At 52.5% G+C, this 27,556-nt stretch overlaps 1 protein-coding gene across 2 annotated transcripts in view; it reads left to right on the top strand.

Moving 5' to 3' along the window:
• The window catches only part of LOC125447950 (F-box/WD repeat-containing protein 1A), a 42,453-nt gene extending 15,228 nt beyond the window's left edge, over positions 1-27,225 (top strand). For both annotated transcript variants that reach the window (XM_059641230.1, XM_059641229.1), the window contains 8 exons: positions 1,086-1,223; positions 1,378-1,496; positions 3,512-3,761; positions 15,336-15,454; positions 16,323-16,433; positions 17,835-17,913; positions 19,503-19,696; positions 21,768-27,225. In XM_059641230.1, coding sequence (XP_059497213.1) covers positions 1,086-1,223; positions 1,378-1,496; positions 3,512-3,761; positions 15,336-15,454; positions 16,323-16,433; positions 17,835-17,913; positions 19,503-19,664 — 978 coding nt within the window. In that variant the 3' untranslated portion in view covers positions 19,665-19,696; positions 21,768-27,225. The remainder of the gene's footprint in view (positions 1-1,085; positions 1,224-1,377; positions 1,497-3,511; positions 3,762-15,335; positions 15,455-16,322; positions 16,434-17,834; positions 17,914-19,502; positions 19,697-21,767) is intronic.
• Positions 27,226-27,556: the final 331 nt, after the last annotated feature.

The raw sequence follows: 27,556 nt of genomic DNA, 5'->3' as shown, positions 1-27,556 counted from the left end.
CAAGTCACCTCTCGTCCTTTCTCGTTCTAAAGAGAAAGCTCGAGCCCTCTCAACCTTTCCTCGTAAGACCTTCCCTCCATTCCAGGCAACGTCCTGGTAAGTCTCCTCTGCACCTTTTCCAATGCTTCCGCATCTTTCCTGTAATGAGGCGACCAGAATTGGACACAATACTCCAGATGTGGCCGAACCAGGCTTTTGTGTAGCTGGAGCATAAATTCACGGCTCTTGAACTCAATCCCTCTATTAATGAAAGCTAACACACCATGCGCCTTCTTAACAACTTCTATCCACCTGGGTGGCACCTCTCGGGGAACTATGAACATGAACCTCAAGATCCCTCTGTTCCCCCACACTGCCAAGAATCTTTCCGTTAACCCTGTATTCTGCTTTCAGGTTTGACCCTCCAAAATCAATCACCTCACACTTTTCAGGGTTAAACTCCATCTGCCACTTCTCAGCCCAACTCTGCATCCTATCAATGTCCCTTTGTAACCTAGACCAGCCCTCTGCACTATCCACAACTCGACCCACCTCTGTATCATCTGCAAACTTGCTAATCCACTCATCCACTACTTCATCCAAATCATTTCCAAAAATCACAAATAGAAGAGGACCCAGAACAGATCCTTGTGGTACACCACTCGTAACTGAGCACCATGTAGAACATTTTCCATCCACTACCGCCCTTTGTCTCCTCAGGGCCAGCCAATTCTGAATCCAATCTGCTTCACTTCCCCCTATCCCATGCCTCCTTACCTTCTGCATGAGCCTACCATGGGGAACCTTACCAAACGCCTTACTTAAATCCATATATACCACATCTATTGCTCCACCTTCATCCATGTGTTTGGGTCACCTCTTCAAAGAATTCAGTAAGGTTTGCAAAGAATGATCTAGCCCTCACAAATCCATGCTGACTGTCAGGAATCACGCGGAGTTGGGGATTTTAACCATTTTGAGTTGGGGTAAAGGTTGCTGATGACTTTGAGCAAGAGACAGGTCAGTGATGGGTTGAAGAGATTGAATAACACAAGCCGATTGCACACGCGACCTGTGACCAGATAAACGCTTGTGTCTCCTTTCAGACCATTGAATCCAACTGGAGGTGTGGGCACCATGGTTTACAGCGTATACACTGCCACAGCGAAACTAGCAAAGGTGTCTATTGTTTACAGTACGATGATGAGAAAATCATCAGTGGTCTACGAGACAACACTATCAAGGTACGTGCACCAGCCAGGGAACGGGGGAGTGTTTACCGATGGTCTGAATGCAGTCAGTCACCAGTCTGGGCGAACTGAGGAGCCCCTGAGCTGGGGAATTGGGAATGACACTGAACTGTAACCGCATGGTGATTTCTGATTGTTTCCTCCTCAGATCTGGGATAAGAACACGCTGGAATGTAAGAATGTTCTTACAGGACACACTGGCTCTGTGCTGTGTCTACAGTATGATGACAAAGTGATTATCACTGGTTCCTCAGACTCCACAGTCAGGTGTGTGCAGCTTTTTATTTGCAGAAGTTGGCTAAGTGTGGCCCTTGGCATCGCTGCTGTGTACAAACCAGGCTGGGTGTAGACAGGGAGTGACTGGATGAGCCCCTGCTGAGTTTTCTTAACTTCATTATTGTCAGCTTTTTGATGAGCAGCCAAGTTGAGTTTAACGTGGGTGCTGGAGTTTGGCTCATAGTCAGGTCAGTCCCAGTCTCAGTGGGTGCTGGAGTTTGGCTCATAGTCAGGTCAGTCCCAGTCTCAGCGGGTGCTGGAGTTTGGCTCGTAGTCAGGTCAGTCCCAGCCTCAGTGGGTGCTGGAGTTTGGCTCGTAGTCAGGTCAGTCCCAGTCTCAGTGGGTGCTGGAGTTTGGCTCGTAGTCAGGTCAGTCCCAGCCTCAGTGGGTGCTGGAGTTTGGCTCGTAGTCAGGTCAGTCCCAGTCTCAGTGGGTGCTGGAGTTTGGCTCGTAGTCAGGTCAGTCCCAGTCTCAGTGGGTGCTGGAGTTTGGCTCGTAGTCAGGTCAGTCCCAGTCTCAGTGGGTGCTGGAGTTTGGCTCGTAGTCAGGTCAGTCCCAGTCTCAGTGGGTGCTGGAGTTTGGCTCATAGTCAGGTCAGTCCCAGTCTCAGCGGGTGCTGGAGTTTGGCTCGTAGTCAGGTCAGTCCCAGCCTCAGTGGGTGCTGGAGTTTGGCTCGTAGTCAGGTCAGTCCCAGTCTCAGTGGGTGCTGGAGTTTGGCTCGTAGTCAGGTCAGTCCCAGCCTCAGTGGGTGCTGGAGTTTGGCTCGTAGTCAGGTCAGTCCCAGTCTCAGTGGGTGCTGGAGTTTGGCTCGTAGTCAGGTCAGTCCCAGTCTCAGTGGGTGCTGGAGTTTGGCTCGTAGTCAGGTCAGTCCCAGTCTCAGTGGGTGCTGGAGTTTGGCTCGTAGTCAGGTCAGTCCCAGCCTCAGTGGGTGCTGGAGTTTGGCTCGTAGTCAGGTCAGTCCCAGCCTCAGTGGGTGCTGGAGAAGGTTTACGGGGCTGGAGTACTTTATGGTGTTGCTATTTCTCAGTGATATGCGCTGCTTGACAGCAGTGAGGGTGCACTGTGTGACTGACTAGAGGGTCATTCTGAGCACAGTGACTCATCCTTTCATAGTCAAGCTCCTCCAGGTAAAAGGGTCTGTGTTTCAACTACAGCAATACTGTTGTTATTCTCTTTCTGTGTCTGCGTGTGTGTGTGTCGCTCTCTTTCTCTCTCTCTTTCTCTTTCTCTCTCTCTGTGTCTCTCTCTCTCTCTCTCTCTCTCTCTCTCTCTCTGTCTCTCACTCTCTGTCTCTCTGTCTCTCTCTCTCTCTGTCTCTCTCTCTCTCTCTCTGTGTCTCTCTCTCTCTCTCTGTGTCTCTCTCTCTCTCTCTGTGTCTCTCTCTCTCTCTCTGTGTCTCTCTCTCTCTCTGTGTCTCTCTCTCTCTCTGTGTCTCTCTGTCTCTCTCTCTCTCTCTGTCTCTCTCTCTGTCTCTCTCTGTCTCTCTCTGTCTCTCTCTGTCTCTCTCTCTGTCTCTCTCTCTGTCTCTCTCTCTGTCTCTCTCTCTGTCTCTCTCTCTGTGTCTCTCTCTGTGTCTCTCTCTGTGTCTGTCTCTCTGTCTCTCTCTCTGTCTCTCTCTCTGTCTCTCTCTCTGTCTCTCTCTCTGTCTCTCTCTCTGTCTCTCTCTCTGTCTCTCTCTCTCTCTGTCTCTCTCTCTCTCTCTGTCTCTCTCTCTCTCTCTGTCTCTCTCTCTCTCTCTGTCTCTCTCTCTCTCTCTCTGTCTCTCTCTCTGTCTCTGTCTCTCTCTCTGTCTCTGTCTCTGTCTCTGTCTCTGTCTCTGTCTCTCTCTCTCTCTCTGTCTCTCTCTCTGTCTCTCTCTCTGTCTCTCTCTCTGTCTCTCTCTCTGTCTCTCTCTCTCGCGCGCGCTCTGTCCCTGCTAACCCCCAGCTCCTCACCTCTTTTTCCCACCCCGAGCGGAATGCCTCTGGTTGACCACTGTTGCTGTCTGTTGGGTTTGACCATTGCAGAGTGTGGGACGTTGGAACGGGTGAGATGTTAAATACATTGATCCATCACTGTGAAGCTGTGCTCCATCTGCGTTTCACCAATGGAATGATGGTCACCTGCTCCAAGGATCGATCCATCGCGGTGTGGGATATGAGCACGTCCACAGACATCACTTTACGCAGGGTCCTGGTCGGTCACAGGGCAGCTGTCAACGTTGTCGATTTCGATGATAAGTACATTGTATCGGCTTCAGGAGATCGGACGATCAAAGTGAGATCCATTCTGTTGTTCCTGTCTTTTGGTGTCCGTCTATCCTTTCCCATTCTCTCCCAGATGGGTACCATTTCTTCAAACACCAAGAGCTCATTCAGGCCCTCCAGCTTGCTCTGTTGCTCCCGGCTCACTGAGATACCCCCTTCATTTGCTCATCCTGGTTTGAATGCTGAGTATAGACTGTGTGCGACCAGATGGCTGCCCACTAACCAACTCTTGGCTCTGCCTTTGCAATCAGCACCTTATTAGACCAGCACCTCCAGGCACTGACTTGTTTCAGGACCATCACAAATTCCCTCTCTGCAGCCCTCAGCTCCCAGCTTTGATCACTCCGTTCTCCCAACGTTTTCCCACTAGGAAGAGTTCCAAGAGTCCGTTGGGACCTGGAAGGTGGCCCATTTTGTAGAGTGCTACATTGGCCAAGCTCCCGCGCTGGTTTCAGTCTGTACCTGCCCACATGAGGCGAAAGTGAATGGCCTTTGGCCTGAGTATGATGCAGCAGAGAGGAAATTGTCAGAATGCGTCCAGTTCTCCTGCACAGTCAGTTCATCCTGTGTGTAACATGGTCAGGAAACTGCCAAAACCAGTGACAAGATACAAACCAGATTAACCCTTCAGCTGGTTTCGGGTCAGAGACAAATATTGGCTCAGGACACCGAGCAAGCTGTCTGAAACGTGTACGTTTTGACACCTAGTGTGAGATAGCAAATGCTGACAGGGCAGAGTGCTCTTGTTTGCTCAGAATCAGTGCCTACGTTTGTGGGAACAGACTCGCCTGAGTTTACGAGCCAAGGCCATTATCCAGCTCTCTCTGTATCGAAACTGCAGCAGCTCTTAGACGTTTGCTGCTTTCTGTTCGTTCTTTCATTTATCAGTACTATCCCAACCTCAGTGCGAATGTTCCTTCTGATATTTCTCCTCACTTCAGATTCCCTCCTGATAGTTGAAGGACTGAACACTTGCTGTTTGTGTTGTTGTAAACTGTTCTGGCAGCTTCACCTCCTTCTCATCTCTCCTCTCTCTCTCTCTCTCTCTCTCTCTGTCTCGCTCTCTCTGTGTGTCTCTCTCACTCTCTCTCTGTGTGTCTCTCTCGCGCTCTCTCTCTGTGTGTCTCTCTCGCGCTCTCTCTCTGTGTGTCTCTCTCGCGCTCTCTCTCTGTGTGTCTCTCTCGCGCTCTCTCTCTGTGTGTCTCTCTCGCGCTCTCTCTCTGTGTGTCTCTCTCGCGCTCTCTCTCTGTGTGTCTCTCTCGCGCTCTCTCTCTGTGTGTCTCTCTCGCGCTCTCTCTCTGTGTGTCTCTCTCGCGCTCTCTCTCTGTGTGTCTCTCTCGCGCTCTCTCTCGCGCTCTCTCTCTGTGTGTCTCTCTCGCGCTCTCTCTCTGTGTGTCTCTCTCGCGCTCTCTCTCTGTGTGTCTCTCTCGCGCTCTCTCTCTGTGTGTCTCTCTCGCGCTCTCTCTCTGTGTGTCTCTCTCGCGCTCTCTCTCTGTGTGTCTCTCTCGCGCTCTCTCTCTGTGTGTCTCTCTCGCGCTCTCTCTCTGTGTGTCTCTCTCGCGCTCTCTCTCTGTGTGTCTCTCTCGCGCTCTCTCTCTGTGTGTCTCTCTCGCGCTCTCTCTCTGTGTGTCTCTCTCTCTCGCTCTCTCTCTCTGTGTCTCTCTCGCTCTCTCTCTGTGTGTCTCTCTCGCTCTCTCTCTCTGTGTGTCTCTCTCGCTCTCTCTCTGTGTGTCTCTCTCTCGCTCTCTCTCTCTCTCTGTCTCTCTCTCGCTCTCTCTCTCTCTGTGTCTCTCTCGCACTCTCTCTCTGTGTCTCTCTCGCTCTCTCTCTCTCTGTGTCTCTCTCGCTCTCTCTCTCTGTGTCTCTCTCGCTCTCTCTCTCTGTGTCTCTCTCGCTCTCTCTCTGTGTCTCTCTCGCTCTCTCTCTCTGTGTGTCTCTCTCGCTCTCTCTCTCTCTGTGTGTCTCTCTCGCTCTCTCTCTCTGTGTGTCTCTCTCGCTCTCTCTCTCTGTGTGTCTCTCTCGCTCGCTCTCTCTGTGTGTCTCTCTCGCTCGCTCTCTCTGTGTGTCTCTCTCGCTCGCTTTCTCTGTGTGTCTCTCTCGCTCTCTCTCTCTCTGTGTGTCTCTCTCTGTGTGTCTCTCTCTGTGTGTCTCTCTCTGTGTGTCTCTCTCGCTCTCTCTCTCGCCTCTCTCTCTCTCTCTCTCTCTCGCTCTCTCTCTCGCTCTCTCTCTCGCTCTCTCTCTCGCTCTCTCTCTCGCTCTCTCTCTCGCTCTCTCTCTCGCTCTCTCTCTCGCTCTCTCTCTCGCTCTCTCTCTCGCTCTCTCTCTCGCTCTCTCTCTGTGTCTCTCTCGCTCTCTCTCTGTGTCTCTCTCGCTCTCTCTCTGTGTCTCTCTCGCTCTCTCTCTGTGTCTCTCTCGCTCTCTCTCTGTGTCTCTCTCGCTCTCTCTCTGTGTCTCTCTCGCTCTCTCTCTCTGTGTCTCTCTCGCTCTCTCTCTCTGTGTCTCTCTCGCTCTGCCTGTGTGTCTCTCTCGCTCTGCCTGTGTGTCTCTCTCGCTCTGCCTGTGTGTCTCTCTCGCTCTGCCTGTGTGTCTCTCTCGCTCTGCCTGTGTGTCTCTCTCGCTCTGCCTGTGTGTCTCTCTCGCTCTGCCTGTGTGTCTCTCTCGCTCTGCCTGTGTGTCTCTCTCGCTCTGCCTGTGTGTCTCTCTCGCTCTGCCTGTGTGTCTCTCTCGCTCTGCCTGTGTGTCTCTCTCGCTCTGCCTGTGTGTCTCTCTCGCTCTGCCTGTGTGTCTCTCTCGCTCTGCCTGTGTGTCTCTCTCGCTCTGCCTGTGTGTCTCTCTCGCTCTGCCTGTGTGTCTCTCTCGCTCTGCCTGTGTGTCTCTCTCGCTCTGCCTGTGTGTCTCTCTCGCTCTGCCTGTGTGTCTCTCTCGCTCTGCCTGTGTGTCTCTCTCGCTCTGCCTGTGTGTCTCTCTCGCTCTGCCTGTGTGTCTCTCTCGCTCTGCCTGTGTGTCTCTCTCGCTCTGCCTGTGTGTCTCTCTCGCTCTGCCTGTGTGTCTCTCTCGCTCTGCCTGTGTGTCTCTCTCGCTCTGCCTGTGTGTCTCTCTCGCTCTGCCTGTGTGTCTCTCTCGCTCTGCCTGTGTGTCTCTCTCGCTCTGCCTGTGTGTCTCTCTCGCTCTGCCTGTGTGTCTCTCTCGCTCTGCCTGTGTGTCTCTCTCGCTCTGCCTGTGTGTCTCTCTCGCTCTGCCTGTGTGTCTCTCTCGCTCTGCCTGTGTGTCTCTCTCGCTCTGCCTGTGTGTCTCTCTCGCTCTGCCTGTGTGTCTCTCTCGCTCTGCCTGTGTGTCTCTCTCGCTCTGCCTGTGTGTCTCTCTCGCTCTGCCTGTGTGTCTCTCTCGCTCTGCCTGTGTGTCTCTCTCGCTCTGCCTGTGTGTCTCTCTCGCTCTGCCTGTGTGTCTCTCTCGCTCTGCCTGTGTGTCTCTCTCGCTCTGCCTGTGTGTCTCTCTCGCTCTGCCTGTGTGTCTCTCTCGCTCTGCCTGTGTGTCTCTCTCGCTCTGCCTGTGTGTCTCTCTCGCTCTGCCTGTGTGTCTCTCTCGCTCTGCCTGTGTGTCTCTCTCGCTCTGCCTGTGTGTCTCTCTCGCTCTGCCTGTGTGTCTCTCTCGCTCTGCCTGTGTGTCTCTCTCGCTCTGCCTGTGTGTCTCTCTCGCTCTGCCTGTGTGTCTCTCTCGCTCTGCCTGTGTGTCTCTCTCGCTCTGCCTGTGTGTCTCTCTCGCTCTGCCTGTGTGTCTCTCTCGCTCTGCCTGTGTGTCTCTCTCGCTCTGCCTGTGTGTCTCTCTCGCTCTGCCTGTGTGTCTCTCTCGCTCTGCCTGTGTGTCTCTCTCGCTCTGCCTGTGTGTCTCTCTCGCTCTGCCTGTGTGTCTCTCTCGCTCTGCCTGTGTGTCTCTCTCGCTCTGCCTGTGTGTCTCTCTCGCTCTGCCTGTGTGTCTCTCTCGCTCTGCCTGTGTGTCTCTCTCGCTCTGCCTGTGTGTCTCTCTCGCTCTGCCTGTGTGTCTCTCTCGCTCTGCCTGTGTGTCTCTCTCGCTCTGCCTGTGTGTCTCTCTCGCTCTGCCTGTGTGTCTCTCTCGCTCTGCCTGTGTGTCTCTCTCGCTCTGCCTGTGTGTCTCTCTCGCTCTGCCTGTGTGTCTCTCTCGCTCTGCCTGTGTGTCTCTCTCGCTCTGCCTGTGTGTCTCTCTCGCTCTGCCTGTGTGTCTCTCTCGCTCTGCCTGTGTGTCTCTCTCGCTCTGCCTGTGTGTCTCTCTCGCTCTGCCTGTGTGTCTCTCTCGCTCTGCCTGTGTGTCTCTCTCGCTCTGCCTGTGTGTCTCTCTCGCTCTGCCTGTGTGTCTCTCTCGCTCTGCCTGTGTGTCTCTCTCGCTCTGCCTGTGTGTCTCTCTCGCTCTGCCTGTGTGTCTCTCTCGCTCTGCCTGTGTGTCTCTCTCGCTCTGCCTGTGTGTCTCTCTCGCTCTGCCTGTGTGTCTCTCTCGCTCTGCCTGTGTGTCTCTCTCGCTCTGCCTGTGTGTCTCTCTCGCTCTGCCTGTGTGTCTCTCTCGCTCTGCCTGTGTGTCTCTCTCGCTCTGCCTGTGTGTCTCTCTCGCTCTGCCTGTGTGTCTCTCTCGCTCTGCCTGTGTGTCTCTCTCGCTCTGCCTGTGTGTCTCTCTCGCTCTGCCTGTGTGTCTCTCTCGCTCTGCCTGTGTGTCTCTCTCGCTCTGCCTGTGTGTCTCTCTCGCTCTGCCTGTGTGTCTCTCTCGCTCTGCCTGTGTGTCTCTCTCGCTCTGCCTGTGTGTCTCTCTCGCTCTGCCTGTGTGTCTCTCTCGCTCTGCCTGTGTGTCTCTCTCGCTCTGCCTGTGTGTCTCTCTCGCTCTGCCGTGTGTCTCTCTCCGTGTGTCTCTCTCCGTGTGTCTCTCTCCGTGTGTCTCTCTCCGTGTGTCTCTCTCCGTGTGTCTCTCTCCGTGTGTCTCTCTCCGTGTGTCTCTCTCCGTGTGTCTCTCTCCGTGTGTCTCTCTCCGTGTGTCTCTCTCCGTGTGTCTCTCTCCGTGTGTCTCTCTCCGTGTGTCTCTCTCCGTGTGTCTCTCTCCGTGTGTCTCTCTCCGTGTGTCTCTCTCCGTGTGTCTCTCTCCGTGTGTCTCTCTCCGTGTGTCTCTCTCCGTGTGTCTCTCTCCGTGTGTCTCTCTCCGTGTGTCTCTCTCCGTGTGTCTCTCTCCGTGTGTCTCTCTCCGTGTGTCTCTCTCCGTGTGTCTCTCTCCGTGTGTCTCTCTCCGTGTGTCTCTCTCCGTGTGTCTCTCTCCGTGTGTCTCTCTCCGTGTGTCTCTCTCCGTGTGTCTCTCTCCGTGTGTCTCTCTCCGTGTGTCTCTCTCCGTGTGTCTCTCTCCGTGTGTCTCTCTCCGTGTGTCTCTCTCCGTGTGTCTCTCTCCGTGTGTCTCTCTCCGTGTGTCTCTCTCCGTGTGTCTCTCTCCGTGTGTCTCTCTCCGTGTGTCTCTCTCCGTGTGTCTCTCTCCGTGTGTCTCTCTCCGTGTGTCTCTCTCCGTGTGTCTCTCTCCGTGTGTCTCTCTCCGTGTGTCTCTCTCCGTGTGTCTCTCTCCGTGTGTCTCTCTCCGTGTGTCTCTCTCCGTGTGTCTCTCTCCGTGTGTCTCTCTCCGTGTGTCTCTCTCCGTGTGTCTCTCTCCGTGTGTCTCTCTCCGTGTGTCTCTCTCCGTGTGTCTCTCTCCGTGTGTCTCTCTCCGTGTGTCTCTCTCCGTGTGTCTCTCTCCGTGTGTCTCTCTCCGTGTGTCTCTCTCCGTGTGTCTCTCTCCGTGTGTCTCTCTCCGTGTGTCTCTCTCCGTGTGTCTCTCTCCGTGTGTCTCTCTCCGTGTGTCTCTCTCCGTGTGTCTCTCTCCGTGTGTCTCTCTCCGTGTGTCTCTCTCCGTGTGTCTCTCTCCGTGTGTCTCTCTCCGTGTGTCTCTCTCCGTGTGTCTCTCTCCGTGTGTCTCTCTCCGTGTGTCTCTCTCCGTGTGTCTCTCTCCGTGTGTCTCTCTCCGTGTGTCTCTCTCCGTGTGTCTCTCTCCGTGTGTCTCTCTCCGTGTGTCTCTCTCCGTGTGTCTCTCTCCGTGTGTCTCTCTCCGTGTGTCTCTCTCCGTGTGTCTCTCTCCGTGTGTCTCTCTCCGTGTGTCTCTCTCCGTGTGTCTCTCTCCGTGTGTCTCTCTCCGTGTGTCTCTCTCCGTGTGTCTCTCTCCGTGTGTCTCTCTCCGTGTGTCTCTCTCCGTGTGTCTCTCTCCGTGTGTCTCTCTCCGTGTGTCTCTCTCCGTGTGTCTCTCTCCGTGTGTCTCTCTCGCGCTCTCTCTCCGTGTGTCTCACTCGCGCTCTCTCTCCGTGTGTCTCTCTCGCTCTGTCTGTGTGTCTCTCTCGCTCTGTCTGTGTGTCTCTCTCGCTCTCTCTCTGTGTCTCTCTCGCGCTCTCTCTCTGTGTCTCTCTCTGTGTCTCTCTCTGTGTCTCTCTCTGTGTCTCTCTCTGTGTCTCTCTCTGTGTCTCTCTCGCGCTCTCTCTGCGCTCTCTCTCGCGCTCTCTCTCGCGCTCTCTCTCGCGCTCTCTCTCGCGCTCTCTCTCGCGCTCTCTCTCGCGCTCTCTCTCGCGCTCTCTCTCGCGCTCTCTCTCGCGCTCTCTCTCGCGCTCTCTCTCGCGCTCTCTCTCGCGCTCTCTCTCGCGCTCTCTCTCGCTGTCTCTCTCGTTCTCTCTCTCGTTCTCTCTCTCGCTGTCTCTCTCGCTGTCTCTCTCGCTGTCTCTCTCGCTGTCTCTCTCGCTGTCTCTCTCGCTGTCTCTCTCGCTGTCTCTCTCGCTGTCTCTCTCGCTCTCTCTCTCGCTCTCTCTCTCGCTCTCTCTCTCTCTGTGTGTCTCTCTCGCTTTCTCTCTCGCTCTCGCTGTCTCTCTCGCTCTCGCTGTCTCTCTCGCTCTCGCTGTCTCTCTCGCTGTCTCTCTCGCTGTCTCTCTCGCTGTCTCTCTCGCGCTCTCTGTCGCGCTCTCTCTCGCGCTCTCTCTCGCGCTCTCTCTCGCGCTCTCTCTCGCGCTCTCTCTCGCGCTCTCTCTCGCGCTCTCTCTCGCGCTCTCTCTCGCGCTCTCTCTCGCGCTCTCTCTCGCGCTCTCTCTCGCGCTCTCTCTCGCGCTCTCTCTCGCGCTCTCTCTCGCGCTCTCTGTCGCGCTCTCTGTCGCGCTCTCTCTCGCGCTCTCTGTCGCGCTCTCTCTCGCGCTCTCTCTCGCGCTCTCTGTCGCGCTCTCTCTCGCGCTCTCTGTCGCGCTCTCTCTCGCGCTCTCTGTCGCGCTCTCTCTCGCGCTCTCTCTCGCGCTCTCTCTCGCGCTCTCTCTCGCGCTCTCTCTCGCGCTCTCTCTCGCGCTCTCTCTCGCGCTCTCTCTCGCGCTCTCTCTCGCTGTCTCTCTCGCTGTCTCTCTCGCTGTCTCTCTCGCGCTCTCTGTCGCGCTCTCTGTCGCGCTCTCTCTCGCGCTCTCTCTCGCGCTCTCTCTCGCGCTCTCTCTCGCGCTCTCTCTCGCGCTCTCTCTCGCGCTCTCTCTCGCGCTCTCTCTCGCGCTCTCTCTCGCGCTCTCTCTCGCGCTCTCTGTCGCGCTCTCTGTCGCGCTCTCTGTCGCGCTCTCTGTCGCGCTCTCTGTCGCGCTCTCTGTCGCGCTCTCTGTCGCGCTCTCTGTCGCGCTCTCTGTCGCGCTCTCTGTCGCGCTCTCTCTCGCGCTCTCTCTCGCGCTCTCTCTCGCGCTCTCTCTCGCGCTCTCTCTCGCGCTCTCTCTCGCGCTCTCTCTCGCGCTCTCTCTCGCGCTCTCTCTCGCGCTCTCTCTCGCGCTCTCTCTCGCGCTCTCTCTCGCGCTCTCTCTCGCGCTCTCTCTCGCGCTCTCTCTCGCGCTCTCTCTCGCGCTCTCTCTCGCGCTCTCTCTCGCGCTCTCTCTCGCGCTCTCTCTCGCGCTCTCTCTCGCGCTCTCTCTCGCGCTCTCTCTCTCGCTCTCTCTCTCGCTGTGTCTCTCTCTGTGTCTCTCTCGCTCTGTCTGTGTGTCTCTCTCGCTCTGTCTGTGTGTCTCTCTCGCTCTGTCTGTGTGTCTCTCTCGCTCTGTCTGTGTGTCTCTCTCGCTCTGTCTGTGTGTCTCTCTCGCTCTGTCTGTGTGTCTCTCTCGCTCTGTCTGTGTGTCTCTCTCGCTCTGTCTGTGTGTCTCTCTCGCTCTGTCTGTGTGTCTCTCTCGCTCTGTCTGTGTGTCTCTCTCGCTCTGTCTGTGTGTCTCTCTCGCTCTGTCTGTGTGTCTCTCTCGCTCTGTCTGTGTGTCTCTCTCGCTCTGTCTGTGTGTCTCTCTCGCTCTGTCTGTGTGTCTCTCTCGCTCTGTCTGTGTGTCTCTCTCGCTCTGTCTGTGTGTCTCTCTCGCTCTGTCTGTGTGTCTCTCTCGCTCTGTCTGTGTGTCTCTCTCGCTCTGTCTGCGTGTCTCTCTCGCTCTGTCTGCGTGTCTCTCTCGCTCTGTCTGCGTGTCTCTCTCGCTCTGTCTGCGTGTCTCTCTCGCTCTGTCTGCGTGTCTCTCTCGCTCTGTCTGCGTGTCTCTCTCGCTCTGTCTGCGTGTCTCTCTCGCTCTGTCTGCGTGTCTCTCTCGCTCTGTCTGCGTGTCTCTCTCGCTCTGTCTGCGTGTCTCTCTCGCTCTGTCTGCGTGTCTCTCTCGCTCTGTCTGCGTGTCTCTCTCGCTCTGTCTGCGTGTCTCTCTCGCTCTGTCTGCGTGTCTCTCTCGCTCTGTCTGCGTGTCTCTCTCGCTCTGTCTGCGTGTCTCTCTCGCTCTGTCTGCGTGTCTCTCTCGCTCTGTCTGCGTGTCTCTCTCGCTCTGTCTGCGTGTCTCTCTCGCTCTGTCTGCGTGTCTCTCTCGCTCTGTCTGCGTGTCTCTCTCGCTCTGTCTGCGTGTCTCTCTCGCTCTGTCTGCGTGTCTCTCTCGCTCTGTCTGCGTGTCTCTCTCGCTCTGTCTGCGTGTCTCTCTCGCTCTGTCTGCGTGTCTCTCTCGCTCTGTCTGCGTGTCTCTCTCGCTCTGTCTGCGTGTCTCTCTCGCTCTGTCTGCGTGTCTCTCTCGCTCTGTCTGCGTGTCTCTCTCGCTCTGTCTGCGTGTCTCTCTCGCTCTGTCTGCGTGTCTCTCTCGCTCTGTCTGCGTGTCTCTCTCGCTCTGTCTGCGTGTCTCTCTCGCTCTGTCTGCGTGTCTCTCTCGCTCTGTCTGCGTGTCTCTCTCGCTCTGTCTGCGTGTCTCTCTCGCTCTGTCTGCGTGTCTCTCTCGCTCTGTCTGCGTGTCTCTCTCGCTCTGTCTGCGTGTCTCTCTCGCTCTGTCTGCGTGTCTCTCTCGCTCTGTCTGCGTGTCTCTCTCGCTCTGTCTGCGTGTCTCTCTCGCTCTGTCTGCGTGTCTCTCTCGCTCTGTCTGCGTGTCTCTCTCGCTCTGTCTGCGTGTCTCTCTCGCTCTGTCTGCGTGTCTCTCTCGCTCTGTCTGCGTGTCTCTCTCGCTCTGTCTGCGTGTCTCTCTCGCTCTGTCTGCGTGTCTCTCTCGCTCTGTCTGCGTGTCTCTCTCGCTCTGTCTGCGTGTCTCTCTCGCTCTGTCTGCGTGTCTCTCTCGCTCTGTCTGCGTGTCTCTCTCGCTCTGTCTGCGTGTCTCTCTCGCTCTGTCTGCGTGTCTCTCTCGCTCTGTCTGCGTGTCTCTCTCGCTCTGTCTGCGTGTCTCTCTCGCTCTGTCTGCGTGTCTCTCTCGCTCTGTCTGCGTGTCTCTCTCGCTCTGTCTGCGTGTCTCTCTCGCTCTGTCTGCGTGTCTCTCTCGCTCTGTCTGCGTGTCTCTCTCGCTCTGTCTGCGTGTCTCTCTCGCTCTGTCTGCGTGTCTCTCTCGCTCTGTCTGCGTGTCTCTCTCGCTCTGTCTGCGTGTCTCTCTCGCTCTGTCTGCGTGTCTCTCTCGCTCTGTCTGCGTGTCTCTCTCGCTCTGTCTGCGTGTCTCTCTCGCTCTGTCTGCGTGTCTCTCTCGCTCTGTCTGCGTGTCTCTCTCGCTCTGTCTGCGTGTCTCTCTCGCTCTGTCTGCGTGTCTCTCTCGCTCTGTCTGCGTGTCTCTCTCGCTCTGTCTGCGTGTCTCTCTCGCTCTGTCTGCGTGTCTCTCTCGCTCTGTCTGCGTGTCTCTCTCGCTCTGTCTGCGTGTCTCTCTCGCTCTGTCTGCGTGTCTCTCTCGCTCTGTCTGCGTGTCTCTCTCGCTCTGTCTGCGTGTCTCTCTCGCTCTGTCTGCGTGTCTCTCTCGCTCTGTCTGCGTGTCTCTCTCGCTCTGTCTGCGTGTCTCTCTCGCTCTGTCTGCGTGTCTCTCTCGCTCTGCCTGTCTCTCTCGCTCTGCCTGTCTCTCTCGCTCTGCCTGTCTCTCGCGCTCTGCCTGTCTCTCGCGCTCTGCCTGTCTCTCGCGCTCTGCCTGTCTCTCGCGCTCTGCCTGTCTCTCGCGCTCTGCCTGTCTCTCGCGCTCTGCCTGTCTCTCGCGCTCTCGCTCTCTCTCTCGCTCTGTCTGTCTGTCTCTCTCGCTCTCTCTCTCTCTGTGTCTCTCTCGCTCGCTCTCTGTGTGTGTGTGTCTCTCTCGCTCTCTCTCTCTCTGTGTCTCTCGCGCTCTCTCGCGCTCTCTCGCGCTCTCTCGCGCTCTCTCGCGCTCTCTCGCGCTCTCTCGCGCTCTCTCGCGCTCTCTCGCGCTCTCTCGCGCTCTCTCGCGCTCTCTCGCGCTCTCTCGCGCTCTCTCTGTGTGTCTCTCTCGCGCTCTCTCTCTCTGTGTCTGTCTCGCGCTCTCTCTCTCGCTCTCTCTCTGTGTGTCTCTCTCGCTCTCTCTCGCTCTCTCTGTGTCTCTCTCTCTCGCTCTCTCTGTGTCTCTCTCGCTCTCTCTCTCTGTGTGTCTCTCTCGCGCTCTCTCTGTGTGTCTCTCTCGCGCTCTCTCTCTGTGTGTCTCTCTCGCGCTCTCTCTCTGTGTGTCTCTCTCGCGCTCTCTCTCTGTGTGTCTCTCTCGCGCTCTCTCTCTGTGTGTCTCTCTCGCTCTCTCTCTCTCTGTGTCTCTCTCGCTCTGTCTGTGTGTCTCTCTCGCTCTGTCTGTGTGTCTCTCTCGCTCTGTCTGTCTCTCTCGCTCTGTCTGTGTGTGTGTGTGTGTGTGTGTGTGTCTCTCTCGCACTCTCTCTCTCTGTGTCTCTCTCGCTCTCTCTCTCGCTCTCTCTCTCTGTGTCTCTCTCGCTCTCTCTCTCTGTGTCTCTCTCGCTCTCTCTCGCTCTCTCTCTGTGTCTCTCTCTGTGTCTCTCTCTGTGTCTCTCTCTGTGTCTCTCTCTGTGTCTCTCTCTGTGTCTCTCTCTGTGTCTCTCTCTGTGTCTCTCTCTGTGTCTCTCTCTGTGTCTCTCTCGCTCGCTCTCTCGCTCGCTCTCTCTCTCTCTCTCGCGCGCGCTCTCTCGCTCTCTCTCTCTCTCTCTCTCGCGCGCGCGCGCGCGCGCGCTCTCTCTCTCTCGCACTTTCTCTTCTCTCTCTCTCGCGCTCTCTCTCGCTCTCGCGCGCTCTCTCGCTCTCTCTCTTGCACTTTCTCTCTCTCTAGGTGTGGAACACTGGTTCCTGTGAGTTTGTGCGAACACTGAATGGCCATAAACGGGGCATTGCCTGCCTGCAGTACAGGGACAGACTTGTGGTCAGCGGTTCCTCTGATAACACAATCCGGTAGGTCTTCCATAGCCTGTCGCGGGTCTCATTATCTGATCAGAAACTACAATCCCCACGCCAGGTTACTACTTCCTACTGACCAAAGTGCAGAACCTCTCATGGTACCCCACTAGCCACAGCCTACCAACATGAGAATTACTCATTTATTCCTCCTTCCTGTTTTCTTTCTTTTTTGGCCAATTATTCATCTCCCTCAATACACGAGCTTCTATTCGATGAGCTTTATTTTTTCTAATTAGCCTGCTATGGAGGATTTTATCAAAAGCCTTCTGCATTTCTAAGTATACTATATCCATCAGTCCTCCTTTATTGATATTGCTCATAACATCTTCAAAAAAGCTCCAACAAGTTGACCAAACACAATTTGCCATTCGTACATTCTTGCTCACTATACCCAATCAGGTCCCTATCAATCTGATGTATACCGTCTTTTTATAATAGAGTCGAGCATTTATCCTACCCCTGGGTGGCTGACATTCTGCGTTTTTCTCTCGGGTTTCGCTTGTGCTGTGCAGGGCTTCTGAATCCCTCTGACATGGAGGTGCCAGTGTGCCCCGCTGAACTGCGATGTGATCTGGGAAGGAGTTACGTGTTTCCTTGGTCACCTTCTCTGCGCCCACCCCGCCACCCCACCCCCTAAAGCCCCGGCTTGCACTTGCATAGCACGTTCAAAATAAGAGAAGGGTCTCGAGGTGCCCTGCAGCAGCATTATCAAACAAAATCCGACTGGGCCATCGTAAGGAGAGACCGGGACAGACAACCAGCAGCTTAGACTTTGGGAGGTGTGTTTGAAGGAGCATGTTACAAGGGAGAGCTTTGCCTGTCCTTGTTGCTGACGTTTGGAATCCTTCCCCGGTCTGTACAGGTTGTGGGACATCGAATGTGGAGCCTGTCTCCGGGTTCTCGAGGGTCATGAGGAACTCGTTCGATGTATTCGCTTTGACAACAAGCGGATCGTTAGTGGGGCCTACGATGGGTAAGCCCCAAGTTTCACTCCTTCACTTCCTTCCGTGTGCTATCTTTCACATCCATGAAAAGTTGGGAAGCGTGACTCCACTGAGGAGGTTCTGAAGTACTGTCGCAGCTGTCCCATAATGATCAGACTTCGCCCAGGGTGTGGTTATACTGTAAGGACATACTGAAGAGAGCAAAGTGGACACAGGCCACAATCAGAGCAGATGTAGTCCTTATCGAATGGTAGAACAGATGAGAAGGAGCTGTTCATCCTTTAACTGACGGTCTCATGTTTGTCAGCGCGGCGCGCCCTCGGCGCTGACGCTGCGACAGCACGGCCTTGTCAGGGTTGAATTGGTGGTGAAGTGTTAGGGCTGCATGAGTGGCCCCACAACGCACCAGGGAGCGGTTGCTCTGATGGTTTATGGAGCTATCATTTTAGAAACGTGCGAATACCTTTGGAAACAACCAAGTGTATCTATTTGCCTGACAGACTCTTGTTTAGAATACAAATAATTCATGCTTAGTTTTGTCATTAACAGAAATGATTCTATTTGTTGCAAACAAACATATTCTTTTACAACTCACAAAAAAAGGGTTAAGTTAGAATTGTGCAAAATGTACCTGTTTAAAAGTTCACATTCACACATTCACAATTGAGACAAGCATAGCCCCTGTTTAAGATGTATGTTATGGATGGAAAACTTCAGATTCTGTCATGTAAGTGCAGGTGAAGTGGAGAGTCTGTTGATTTTGAAAAGCACTAAGCACAATGTTAGCTTCAAAGTGCTGGCTGATCATTGATTCTGTTGATGCTTGGATGGCCTTTGGGCTTTTCTTGTTAAAGATCTTTGTTTCGGCTCTCCTGTTTCTCTCTCTTGCTCGCAGTTGGAAATGGTGTGCCTCTTGTTTGCAGGTATCTAATTGTCACAGCACGTCCTACACGCGCGCGCACTCTCACCCTCTCGCCCCCTCTCTCTCTCGCACATCTGTGACAAACTGCAGCTGAACCAATCCCAGGGTTATCATTAGGCACTTCTCCCTTAACGTCGAGTCGCCTGGTACGACTCTCTCATAACGTGCTCCAGATAGTAACGCTGCCTTGCACAGCCAAAATAATACATTACGGGATCCTCTTGGCCCTCTTGGTGCTTTTTAAAATTTAGCTGTACAGCAGCTTCCAACTTCCATTTTCCAGCATGTAGTCTGTAAGGGAAAATACGTGGTCCCTTTATGGAATTTCATTGCCAAGCCACTTGCGTTGGCTATCTGTGTTCCCCAGTCACATGACCTGCACTTCTGTGTGGGGAATACAGGCAAGTGTGACACTGGCGATGGCTGGGGAAGGTGCGAATCGCAAACTGAGGTGACCTGTTCTTTGTGTTTTTATTGAATTTGTTTCTCAATCTGTTTTGTTTTTCAGTAAAATTAAAGTTTGGGACCTTGTCGCTGCTTTGGATCCCCGTTCACCAGCTGGCACACTCTGTCTGCGAACGTTGGTGGTAAGCCTCACTTCTGAGTGAATGCCAACTGTCCTTTTAGAAGATAATACTTTATCATATTGGATTTGCGCTTTGCTGTCTGATCACACTGAACGTACAAGAGGAAGCTTAAGGGTTTATCTCTGCCTGCAGGCAGAGTCCTTGAAGTTCAGTTTAAGATTCAGCAAGCCATTAGAAACCTCAGTGTGAAGTTTAACATCATTGTGAGGAAGGCAGACCTGCTGTCATGGTATCAGCCATTTGTAACAGCACACCTTTGGTTCCCTTCACCATCAATACACATACTCACTTCGGAGCAGCAACCCAGGTAGACGTCAGGAATGAAGACAGTTTTAATCTGCAAATTATTATGATTCCTGTAGAGATGGATAACATGTTAAAAAGCGTCCAGCACACACAGAAATCTCAGAGACCGTTTTCTTTTTTAAACTTCGATTGCAACAGTATTTTTTTCAAAGTAAAACAAAAAGGAGGTTTCAGCTAAAAAAGATAAATTTCTCTATGAATAGTCACTATCACACCGAGTTGCAAACCCTTGCATTATTTGCTGTGCAGTGTGGCCGTGTCTACAACGGGGTTTCCACACTGACCAGCATCTTGCCATCTCTCTCACTTCCCATCCAGTTTGCTTTTGAGTTGCATTGAACCGCAGCTCTATCCCATGCTGCGTACAGCACACGCCTGCAGAGCCTCTCACTCAGTTTCCAGCAGACCTGATGGTCCTCTGAGGACATCCACCTTCCCCCACCTACTGGTCCCACTCGGGCAGCCTTGAAGCAGCATTGCGCTGTTCACAATGTCTTATCCTTTACTGTCTTTTTTTTTGCTGTGTAACATAACAAATGCACAGTCGGTTCTCAGAAACCTGCCTTTATTTCCAGGATCTATTCAAAACTTGTGAAACAAATATCTTTTCTCCTGCAGAGAGAACCTTGCTGATAGCTGAATTCTCTGAGGCTCTGTCACAGACAGAAACAGTGGGATTCTCCCTGTCTCTGCACTTCCCAGCCCCTTTGACAACTCAGGATCACATGAGCATTGCTCAGAATGGAGCAATCTCATCATCAGAAGACATGTTCTTGCTCTCCCCAAGTCGTCCTCACTCCACTGGTGTATAAAAGGAACCCAGCACAGTAAACAAGCTGTTGCCTTTTCCCAGCAGGAGTAACTGAACAAGATGAGCCTCTGGTTTGGAAAGATGTTGGGTGTGGTGCCTCTCATTCTGGGAGGGTCTGACAGACTTGATCTTGAGAGCTACCTCCCCGGTTTGGGAGCGTGGAGAATGGTCAATCTCCTGACCAACCCCAGTTGCCTTTCTCGCTTGGAGAGAAATGTCTTCACTTTGAGGAATGAGGACCTTTTTAGATATTTCTCAAATGCATACGATGAGTGCCAAGATATGAGGATTTTGGGAGCTGTGTGGGGATTTGGAAATGAACTGCGGTTCCTGTAGTGTATTAGTCCTGAGCTCTGTGAAGCAAGTTTGAGGGCTGTCCCAGACCTGGCTTTCCAGCAAGATAGGAGAATGTGACATTAGCGGTTTCTGGTCCATTCATGAGCCTTTCTTTTGTGTGTTCCCACAACAACAGGAGCATTCCGGGAGAGTTTTCCGGTTACAGTTTGATGAGTTCCAGATTGTGAGTAGTTCTCACGATGACACCATCCTGATCTGGGATTTTCTGAATGTGCCCTTGGAACAAGGTGACGGTACACAGCTAGCACCCCGCACGTACACCTATGTTTCTAGATAGGTGCAGCCTGCCCATCATCGGGATTGGTCATGGTAAGTAACGCCAGACTTGACCATGCTGGGATCTCTGAAATTGTGGTCTCTGTCCTTCAGAGAAAGGGGGATCTGGTTTCTTGATCTGAAGGAGGACGGTTAAAGTAATGAGCGTAACAGTTCAATTCAATAAATTCCCTACAGTGTGGAAACAGGCCCTTCGGCCCAGCAAGTCCACACTGCCCCTTGAAGCATCCCACTCAGACCCATCCCCCTACAACCCACACACCCCTTAACACTATGGGCAATTTAGCATGGCCGATCCACCTAGCCTGCACATCTTTGGACTGTGGGAGGAAACTGGAGCACCCAGAGGAAACCTACACAGGCACGGGGAGAATGTGCAAACTCCACACAGACAGTCACCCAAGGGTGAATTCGAACCTGAGTCCCTGGCGCTGTGAGGCTGCCCCTGTTTCCTGTTAAAAAGGCAGATGGTGTCACTCAGGTAGTTGGATTGAGAGCTGGGTGCTCTCTGGCTAACATGCTTCACCCAAATGGTCAGTCATTTAACTGGAGCACCTACAGAATCCTCCATGCTTTTCTGATATCCCGTTCCATCCCTGGCTCGGTGTTTGGTGATTCCCAGAATCATTACAAACCTTAGAAGAAGGCATTGAGACAGGAGCAGGCCATTCAGCCCTGTTAACAATTCAGTCTGTTCACACCCGACCCTCAATCCTGCTTTCTCCCAATTCCCCTTCGTGTCTTTCGAATCGAAAAGTTCAGAAGGATTCCAACCAAGGGTGCTGATCTTTTATTCGTCTGCTGTGTCTCCGCAGTTCACTTCCCACATCCTGGCAATTTTATTTTAACATGTTTGAAGACTCTGTACGTCATTTGAGCTTTTCCCCTCTCACCTTAAATGCATGTTGCTTAGGTGTTAGACATTCCAATTCTGGGAAAAAGATTCTGACCATCAATGCTATATGTTTATAAATGACCAAGATAAAAATCTAGATGGGAGGATTCTTAAGTTTGCAGATGATAAAAAGATTGGCTGAGTTGTGGATAGTGTAGAAGGTTGTCAAAGGATTCAGTGGGACACAGATCAGTTGCAGATATGGGTGGAGAAATCACAGACGGAATTTAACGTGGGCAAGCGTGAGGTGCTGCACTTTGGGAGATCAGATGTTAAGGGAAAGTATATGGTTAGCGGCAGGTCTCTGAACAACAGCGATGTTCAGCGGGATCTTGGGGTTCAAGTCCATAGCTTCCTGAAAGTGGCCCCATAAGTAGATAGGGTGGTAAAGAAGGCCTTTATTGGTTGGGGAATTGAGTACAAGAGTCAGGATGTCTTGTTGCAGCTTTATAAGATTTTGGTTCGACCATGTTTAGAGTATTGCATTCAGTTCTGGTCGCCACATTCTAGGAAGGACGTAGAGACTTTGCAGAGGGTGCAGAAGAGGTTTACCAGGATGCTGCCTGGATTAGAGAGTATGAGCTATAAGGAGAGGCTGGAAAAGCTCTGGTTGTTTTCTCTGGAGCGGGGCAGGCTGAGTGGACATTGATAGAGATGCACATATAGCATTGATGGTCAGAATCTTTTTCCCAGAATTGGAATGTCTAACACCTAAGCAGCATGCATTTAAGGTGAGAGGGGCAAAGTTCAAAAGAGACGTGAGGGGCAAGGTTTATTTTACACAGAGAGTGGTCGGAGTGTGGAAAGCACTGCCAGGGGTGGGGGTGGGAGCAGATACAATAGGGGCCTTAAAGGGACTTTAGATAAACACATAAATATGCAAGGAATGGAGGGATTATGGTCCAGGGGCAGGCAAAAGGGATTAGTTTCATTTGGAGTCATGTTCAGAACAACTTCGTGGTCTGAAGGACCTGTTCCTGTACTTTACAATTGTCTGTCCTGGGAGACCACTCTTTGGGAAGTCTCACTCAAGCCAGTGCCAACTGAAGCTGTAACCTGGGTCCCGGTGGAAAGCCAGCCCTTACTAAATGGCCAAGCAGCTCGAAGCTCTCTCCTTTTAGACCCTCACATCATCAACCTGCTCCCTTTGCCCTGATGGAATAAATTGTCCTCGTGTTTTAATCTTTCTCTCTGTTTCATTCTCCTTAGGATATCCAAAATAAAACTTCCAGGCACTTAAAAAAACAAAAAGAAACAAAATTGGTCCTGAGCCACATATTCATAAAAGGAAGCAGTCATTCTGAAGGGGGCTCATTTCAGGTGATGTGAGACAGCAGGTGGTGAGTGTCTGCTGGAGACTCTCAGTATTCCTGAGGAAGAGGAGAAATGAACCACTACACATCATTGCATCCATGGAAGATGTTTCGACTGGATCTCCACCTCCATGTCCAAGTAACACAACCCAGCCCCAGTTAGTTTTGTAAATTTGTACAGACTGATCTCTTGAAGAACTTTCAAGACAAAGGAGAAAGTGAAAAGGGAACAGTGAGAAACAGTTCTGAAATTGGTGAGAGCTTGTTGAAATGACCAAATCTGTACTGTTGCAGTTTCTTCTGTTTGTTTCTCCTCCTCAGTGTTAAAGTTGGAAGAAACTCTCTGAATTCCCAGAAAAGCAGGAGGTGCCAGGCCTTTAGATGGAGTTGGTTCTGGTGTCCCTGGAGGAAGCTGGGTTGAATGAGGTCCCCTTTTTTTGGGGAGGGAAGTATTTTTCAGGGGAATCGGAAATCCTGGACTGGGAGGGGCAGTGAGACAAGCCAGGCTTGTTTTTCTGAGGTCACATCCCACCTACTTCGCTGCTGTGAAGCCCGGTTTGAACCAGGCTGGCCTGTGATACCAGACCCCCCAGTCTGTAAAGGAGCCTCGCTGGTACATGAGGGAGACTTGCTCCCCCAGTGTTGCCCCTTTGTTTTGGGTGGGGGGGGTCAACCCCAACCAACTTGTGCACCTCCCCAAACTAGGCGGGGTTTGCATGAAAATGAACACTTTGGGGTTGGTTTGAGTCATTCCGCTGCTGTGTGACATGAAGAATCTGTCCCACGGTGCAGCTTTGCAACTGAGAATGAGATGCTGGGAATGTTCTCCCATTTCAAGGTTGTTCCCAGGAAGATAACGGGCACGGTGAATGTGTAGTGAGAGGGACCAGACGCTGCACGGGTAATGAGGAAGTCAGGTTGTTGTCCTTTGATCATCTCCAATTCTCCATCTAATCAACAGGCAAAGCAGTAACTAAAATAAACTCTGGGAACGTGCGCGCGCACACACGTGCACACACATGCACCCCCTACAATTGGAACCAATTGGATGCACGGTATGCTCTGTCCTTGATCAATCCTGGCCCCGTGCCAATCTGATTGTGGCGTTGCTCCCTCTGACCAGCCCCAGATCCCCGAATGGATGCCGCAGGTTGATGACAGAACCAAGCTGGGCTGTGAGTCAGCCACAGAGATGTAAGACCCGATGAGCTTGTGCTTGTTTTGTGCCAGGGTAGGGGAGTGCACAGAGTCCCGGGCAGCTGTACCCCTGTCCCAGTGAGGAAGTGACCAAATCCTCATGGCCCACGTGGAGCAGGCAGGGTGAGTGCGATAGGAGGAAGAGCTCAGAGAAAGGCAACAGTGCAGACGTGGATTCAGCATTCCTGATGTTAAATTTTTGTATGTCATCACCTTGCGACTGAGGGCAGGGTGATGTGTGATGTTGCTAGGAGCCAGTGTGCAATTGATAGTTCCTCTTGTACAGTTTGTGTATAGTACCTTGTGTTTAGTTTATTTTTAAAGGTCTCTTCTGTAAAACGTTGCTTTTAATCATTGATGAAATTCTTGGGCTTTGAGTGGACAAGCTTCAGTAGTGAATGTCTCATGGCGGCAGGTCCGTGTTGTGGAGATGTTTTTGGGCCGTGGGGAGGGGCTAGTCATTTAAGTGTGTTCCCTTATCTTTCCAATGTGTTTGCTTGCCACCCCCCCACCCTTCTCCCCTGAATTCAACACTATGGAGAGTTTCTGATCAAGGCCACTGTAACCATGCACCATGTCGGGGGCATGCTGCAGTTATCAATGTACCCGTTCACTCTGGGTAATTATGTCACTTTGGAATTGTTGACTTGTGGAGGATGTAGGATGGAACATCAGGGTGACCTGTACCCACACCTCAGGTCCAGGGCGTGTTTATGTTGCCAGGGCTGGCTGGTGATGAGGAGGAGGGAGTTTCATTATGGGACTGGAGTCTGGGAGTGCACTGTGCATCCAACCCGGGGATCTGTCGAGAGTTTACTGCTGGCGGCAGCTATCTGGTGCCCTTTGTTTTGGGAGATAGGGTGATGCCTCTCACAGTCAAATATCCAGCGCTGACCCAGTCCCCCGTGTGGGTCAGCTGTGGTCTCGTCCTTGAGGAGCCTGGATCCTAATGTTTTTTGGGAGCGCTTCTCGTGGCATGCCGAGAGAGAACAAAGCTGTTTGTTCAGTCCATTTGATCCCCGATTCCCTCAGCAGGCTGCCAGTGGCTTCCCCCTGGTTTCCTGATCACCGAATGGATGCCGCAGGTTGATGACAGAGCCAAGCTGGGCTGTGAGTCAGCCACAGAGATGTAAGACCCGATGAGCTCATGCTTGTTTTGTGTCGGGGTAGGGGAGTGCACAAACATTTGGGCAATGCCAGCTTTCTCATCAGTGTCATTTCTCCACATTTCAGCTGCACTTCAGTCCAAAGTTTTCCTCTTCTCCACCACCACCTCCCCCCGCTTCCCCAGGACTGCAACCCCCTCCTCCCAGGATACAGATGGCCCTGTGACCAGTTGGCTGTGGTCGCAATTTGTGCTATTTTTCTACATTTTCTTGTTTTGAGGTATTGTTCTGTGGATTATTTATGTCGTCGTTTTACAAACAAAAGATGCGTTCTTTTAAGCTGTGCGGTTCAGGATTAAATTGCAGTTTGTCGTTCTCCCAATGTGCAAAGATTTCAAATGTCAATGTTTTAGTTTTGTGTTTTAAGCTGCAGCCAGCCAGTTCCCTGGGGCTGTGTGCCTGAGCGGGCCTCCATGTCGCAGAGCAAGGGGTTCATTGCTGCCTGCTGAGTTTTTTTGTGCCTCGTCCAGAGTTTGCAGCTTGTTTTCCACTCTTTAAGATGTTCGCTTGTCAGATTATCTGTTTAACCTTCACTGAATTATAAAGTAGCCCTGTGTTGTATTTCACACTCAATCAGACCGTCAGCAGAGCAACAGGCCATTCGCTCCATCTGGGCCCATGCTGGGGTCTCCTCTCACCCTTTGACAGCTTCATGTACCCTCCTATTCCATTTCCCCTTCCTGCCCCTTTCAGAGCCATCGATATGATTTCTGTTCAGGCCCCTGTGGGCTCACCACCTGCTGGATATATTGGGTTACCCCTGCCTCTCAGATCTCAGTCTGTCATCTCTTGCTGTCTCCATTAGTTCTGTCTGTCAAGTCTGGTCACCTCACGAGCCTCTGTTTCCTGGAGAGCCCAGCTCCCACAATAACATGAAACATTTCACAGGAGCAGAATGTCACCTGCAGCCATGGCGCTTTCCTTGGAGGGAACAAGTTGCACTGCCCACGCTCCCAAATCCTCAGCCTTTATTATTCCACTCCCCCCGTTCTCTCTTCCCCGCGCCCCCCCCCCCCCTCAATCTCGATCTCCCTCCCACTCCCACGGCCACGGAGCTTGGATTTCTCATCTTGGCTGGAAGTAAGGAGCTGAGTCCAAGGCTCTCCTTGGGTTTGGCCACTTGGTCTCTGCAGAAGATCACACATTTGAAACTAAAAGTTTTGCAAACATTGTTCGAAAGGAGTTTGAGAAGGACCAGTCAGGACTTTGCATTTCCTAATGGTGCTGCCTCAGTGAGTGAGTGAGTGTGCCTCTGGTCGGGTGAAAGAGGTAAAGGCTGTCTCAGGTTGTGATAGGGTCAGGGTGGTCACAAGAGAGTTGTTCAGCCAACTCTGTGATAACTTTGTTCTTTCATCCCGCCAACTGCAAGACCTTCAACAAATCCATTCCGCTCAATCTCATTTGAAATCAGCGAAAGTAAATTTTCTCCTCTTGTCAGAAAATGGGCCAGTCAGTCCATTGTCTGTGTGCGTGTGTGGTGTGGGAGGCTTCTTTCTCGTGCAAGATCTATCCAATTCACCTCCTTCAGACTTGTTCCTTAGAACTGCCCATTTTTCCTTTGCACATTTTTATATCCAGCTTTTTCTTTGAATGATTTTTGCCCTATCTGTTGCTTGGAGTGAATTCCAGGCCATGACAGCACTTTATTTTCAGTTCCTCTTATCTTCCTACTGCTTCTTCTGCCAATTGTCTTGCAAGTGAGCCCCCAGCTGGAGTCCCTTTCCTGCAATTCGAAAACATTTCTTGTGGCTGTAGTTGCTGTGCTCAACCTTTGTTCCCTCTGAACCCTCCAATAAATACACCCCTGGCATCTCTGCTCAAGGGAGAACAATCCCACTGTCTTCAGTATCTCTGTCTAACGGAAGCTCCCCCATCTCTGGAACCAGTCCCAGAGAATTCCTTGTTTCTCCTCTAAAACCTCGATATGCAGCGTTCCGAGGTGATGGGAGGGTCCCTGCATTTGTAAATGGTGCGAGCCCCGACCCCCCCAGCCTTGAAATATCACCCTGCCCAGTTCAGCCAATGGTGTTTCTTTCCCGTGAGGTGTAATAAGTTTGTGATTTGTGGACAGTGCTCAGAGCAGCCACCAGGCCATGTCACATGTTGTGCTGGATGGCCTTGTTGTTAGTGTGTGACCATCCCAGTCTGTGAGACATGGGTTTTTTTTTAGATTGTTGAGGCAATGTGGATAATGAGAGTAGACTCTCAGTTGGAGGTTGAAACCAACGGATGATGCCCACATCTGTAACCATTTATCGTCTCGGGGCAGGGCTCGGGAAGTTGGGGGGGGTGGTCTCAGCTGTGCTGTGCTCCCACTTCAGCCCATAAAATGTGGATAAGTTTTAACTTTGCTCCCTGGGGTGATTGGAAGTGTAGGAAACTAACATCCTGTAATTGCACCGAGCAGCTTGTGCAATGTTCAGCTGCCTCTCCCGCTCCACTCTGCAGGCTCAAGCTTCTCACAACGTCAGACGGCTCACAGGCTGAGAGTTGGCCCAGACTCCGGCTTGTTGAAAATTGTGGTTCGTTTCTGTCCATTTCAATATTCATCCTTTCAAACATGCTGCCAGTCCCCTTGAAAGTTCTGATGGGGTCTGTATTCTGCAGCTGTTCAGGTCATGTAGACCAGATCAGCTGTATTGGACAGACCATCTCTGTGGTTTGGCTGTGTTTCTGGGCCACACGGAATGTAGGCTCTGCCCTCCTGGTTACTTCCTCGCCCTCCTGCCTTTGGCAATGGCTCCTCCTTTACTAAGGTACCACCTTTAATGAACGCTGTGAAACTGGGATTTCAAATTCCTACACAATCCAGAGCAGGCATTTATTTCCCCTAGGATTCACTTACTTTCAGTGGAAGTGACATTTGAAAGGTGTTTTTTCTTCTGTGTTTTTTTTTAAATTGAACTGGAGCTTGAATGGGTAAGCTGCTTGTGAAACAGATGCACATGATGCTGTGATGATGATGAATGAAAATAAATGAATTGAAAAATACTTGTCTCTTCTTGCTGGACATGCTGCAGGGGCAGAAGCCCATGTATCCGCCGTGCCCCCCCCCCCACCCCAGGACTTGGGCGTATCAGGTGAGCAAGTGCATCAATGGAAGCTGCGGGGAGCAGTTGTATTGGACGGTCAAGAGAGGGCCCATTCAGCTGAACGCTACTCTTTCTCTGTGTTCAACGATCAGCAAACCATGCAATGAAATATCGCCACATTGTCAAAACAGGATCTTGAACGTCTCAGTGAGCTGACTTGACCACCACCCCAGCTTTGTGTTTGACACAAGGATGTGGCTACGTGGCTACAGGGATGGTGCAGGAGGGAG

This window comes from Stegostoma tigrinum, chromosome 40 (genome assembly GCF_030684315.1).
Source record: "Stegostoma tigrinum isolate sSteTig4 chromosome 40, sSteTig4.hap1, whole genome shotgun sequence".
Taxonomy (NCBI): Eukaryota; Metazoa; Chordata; class Chondrichthyes; order Orectolobiformes; family Stegostomatidae; genus Stegostoma; species Stegostoma tigrinum.
The sequence above is the reverse complement of the archived record's forward strand: the minus strand, read 5'-3'. Positions and strand labels throughout refer to the sequence as shown.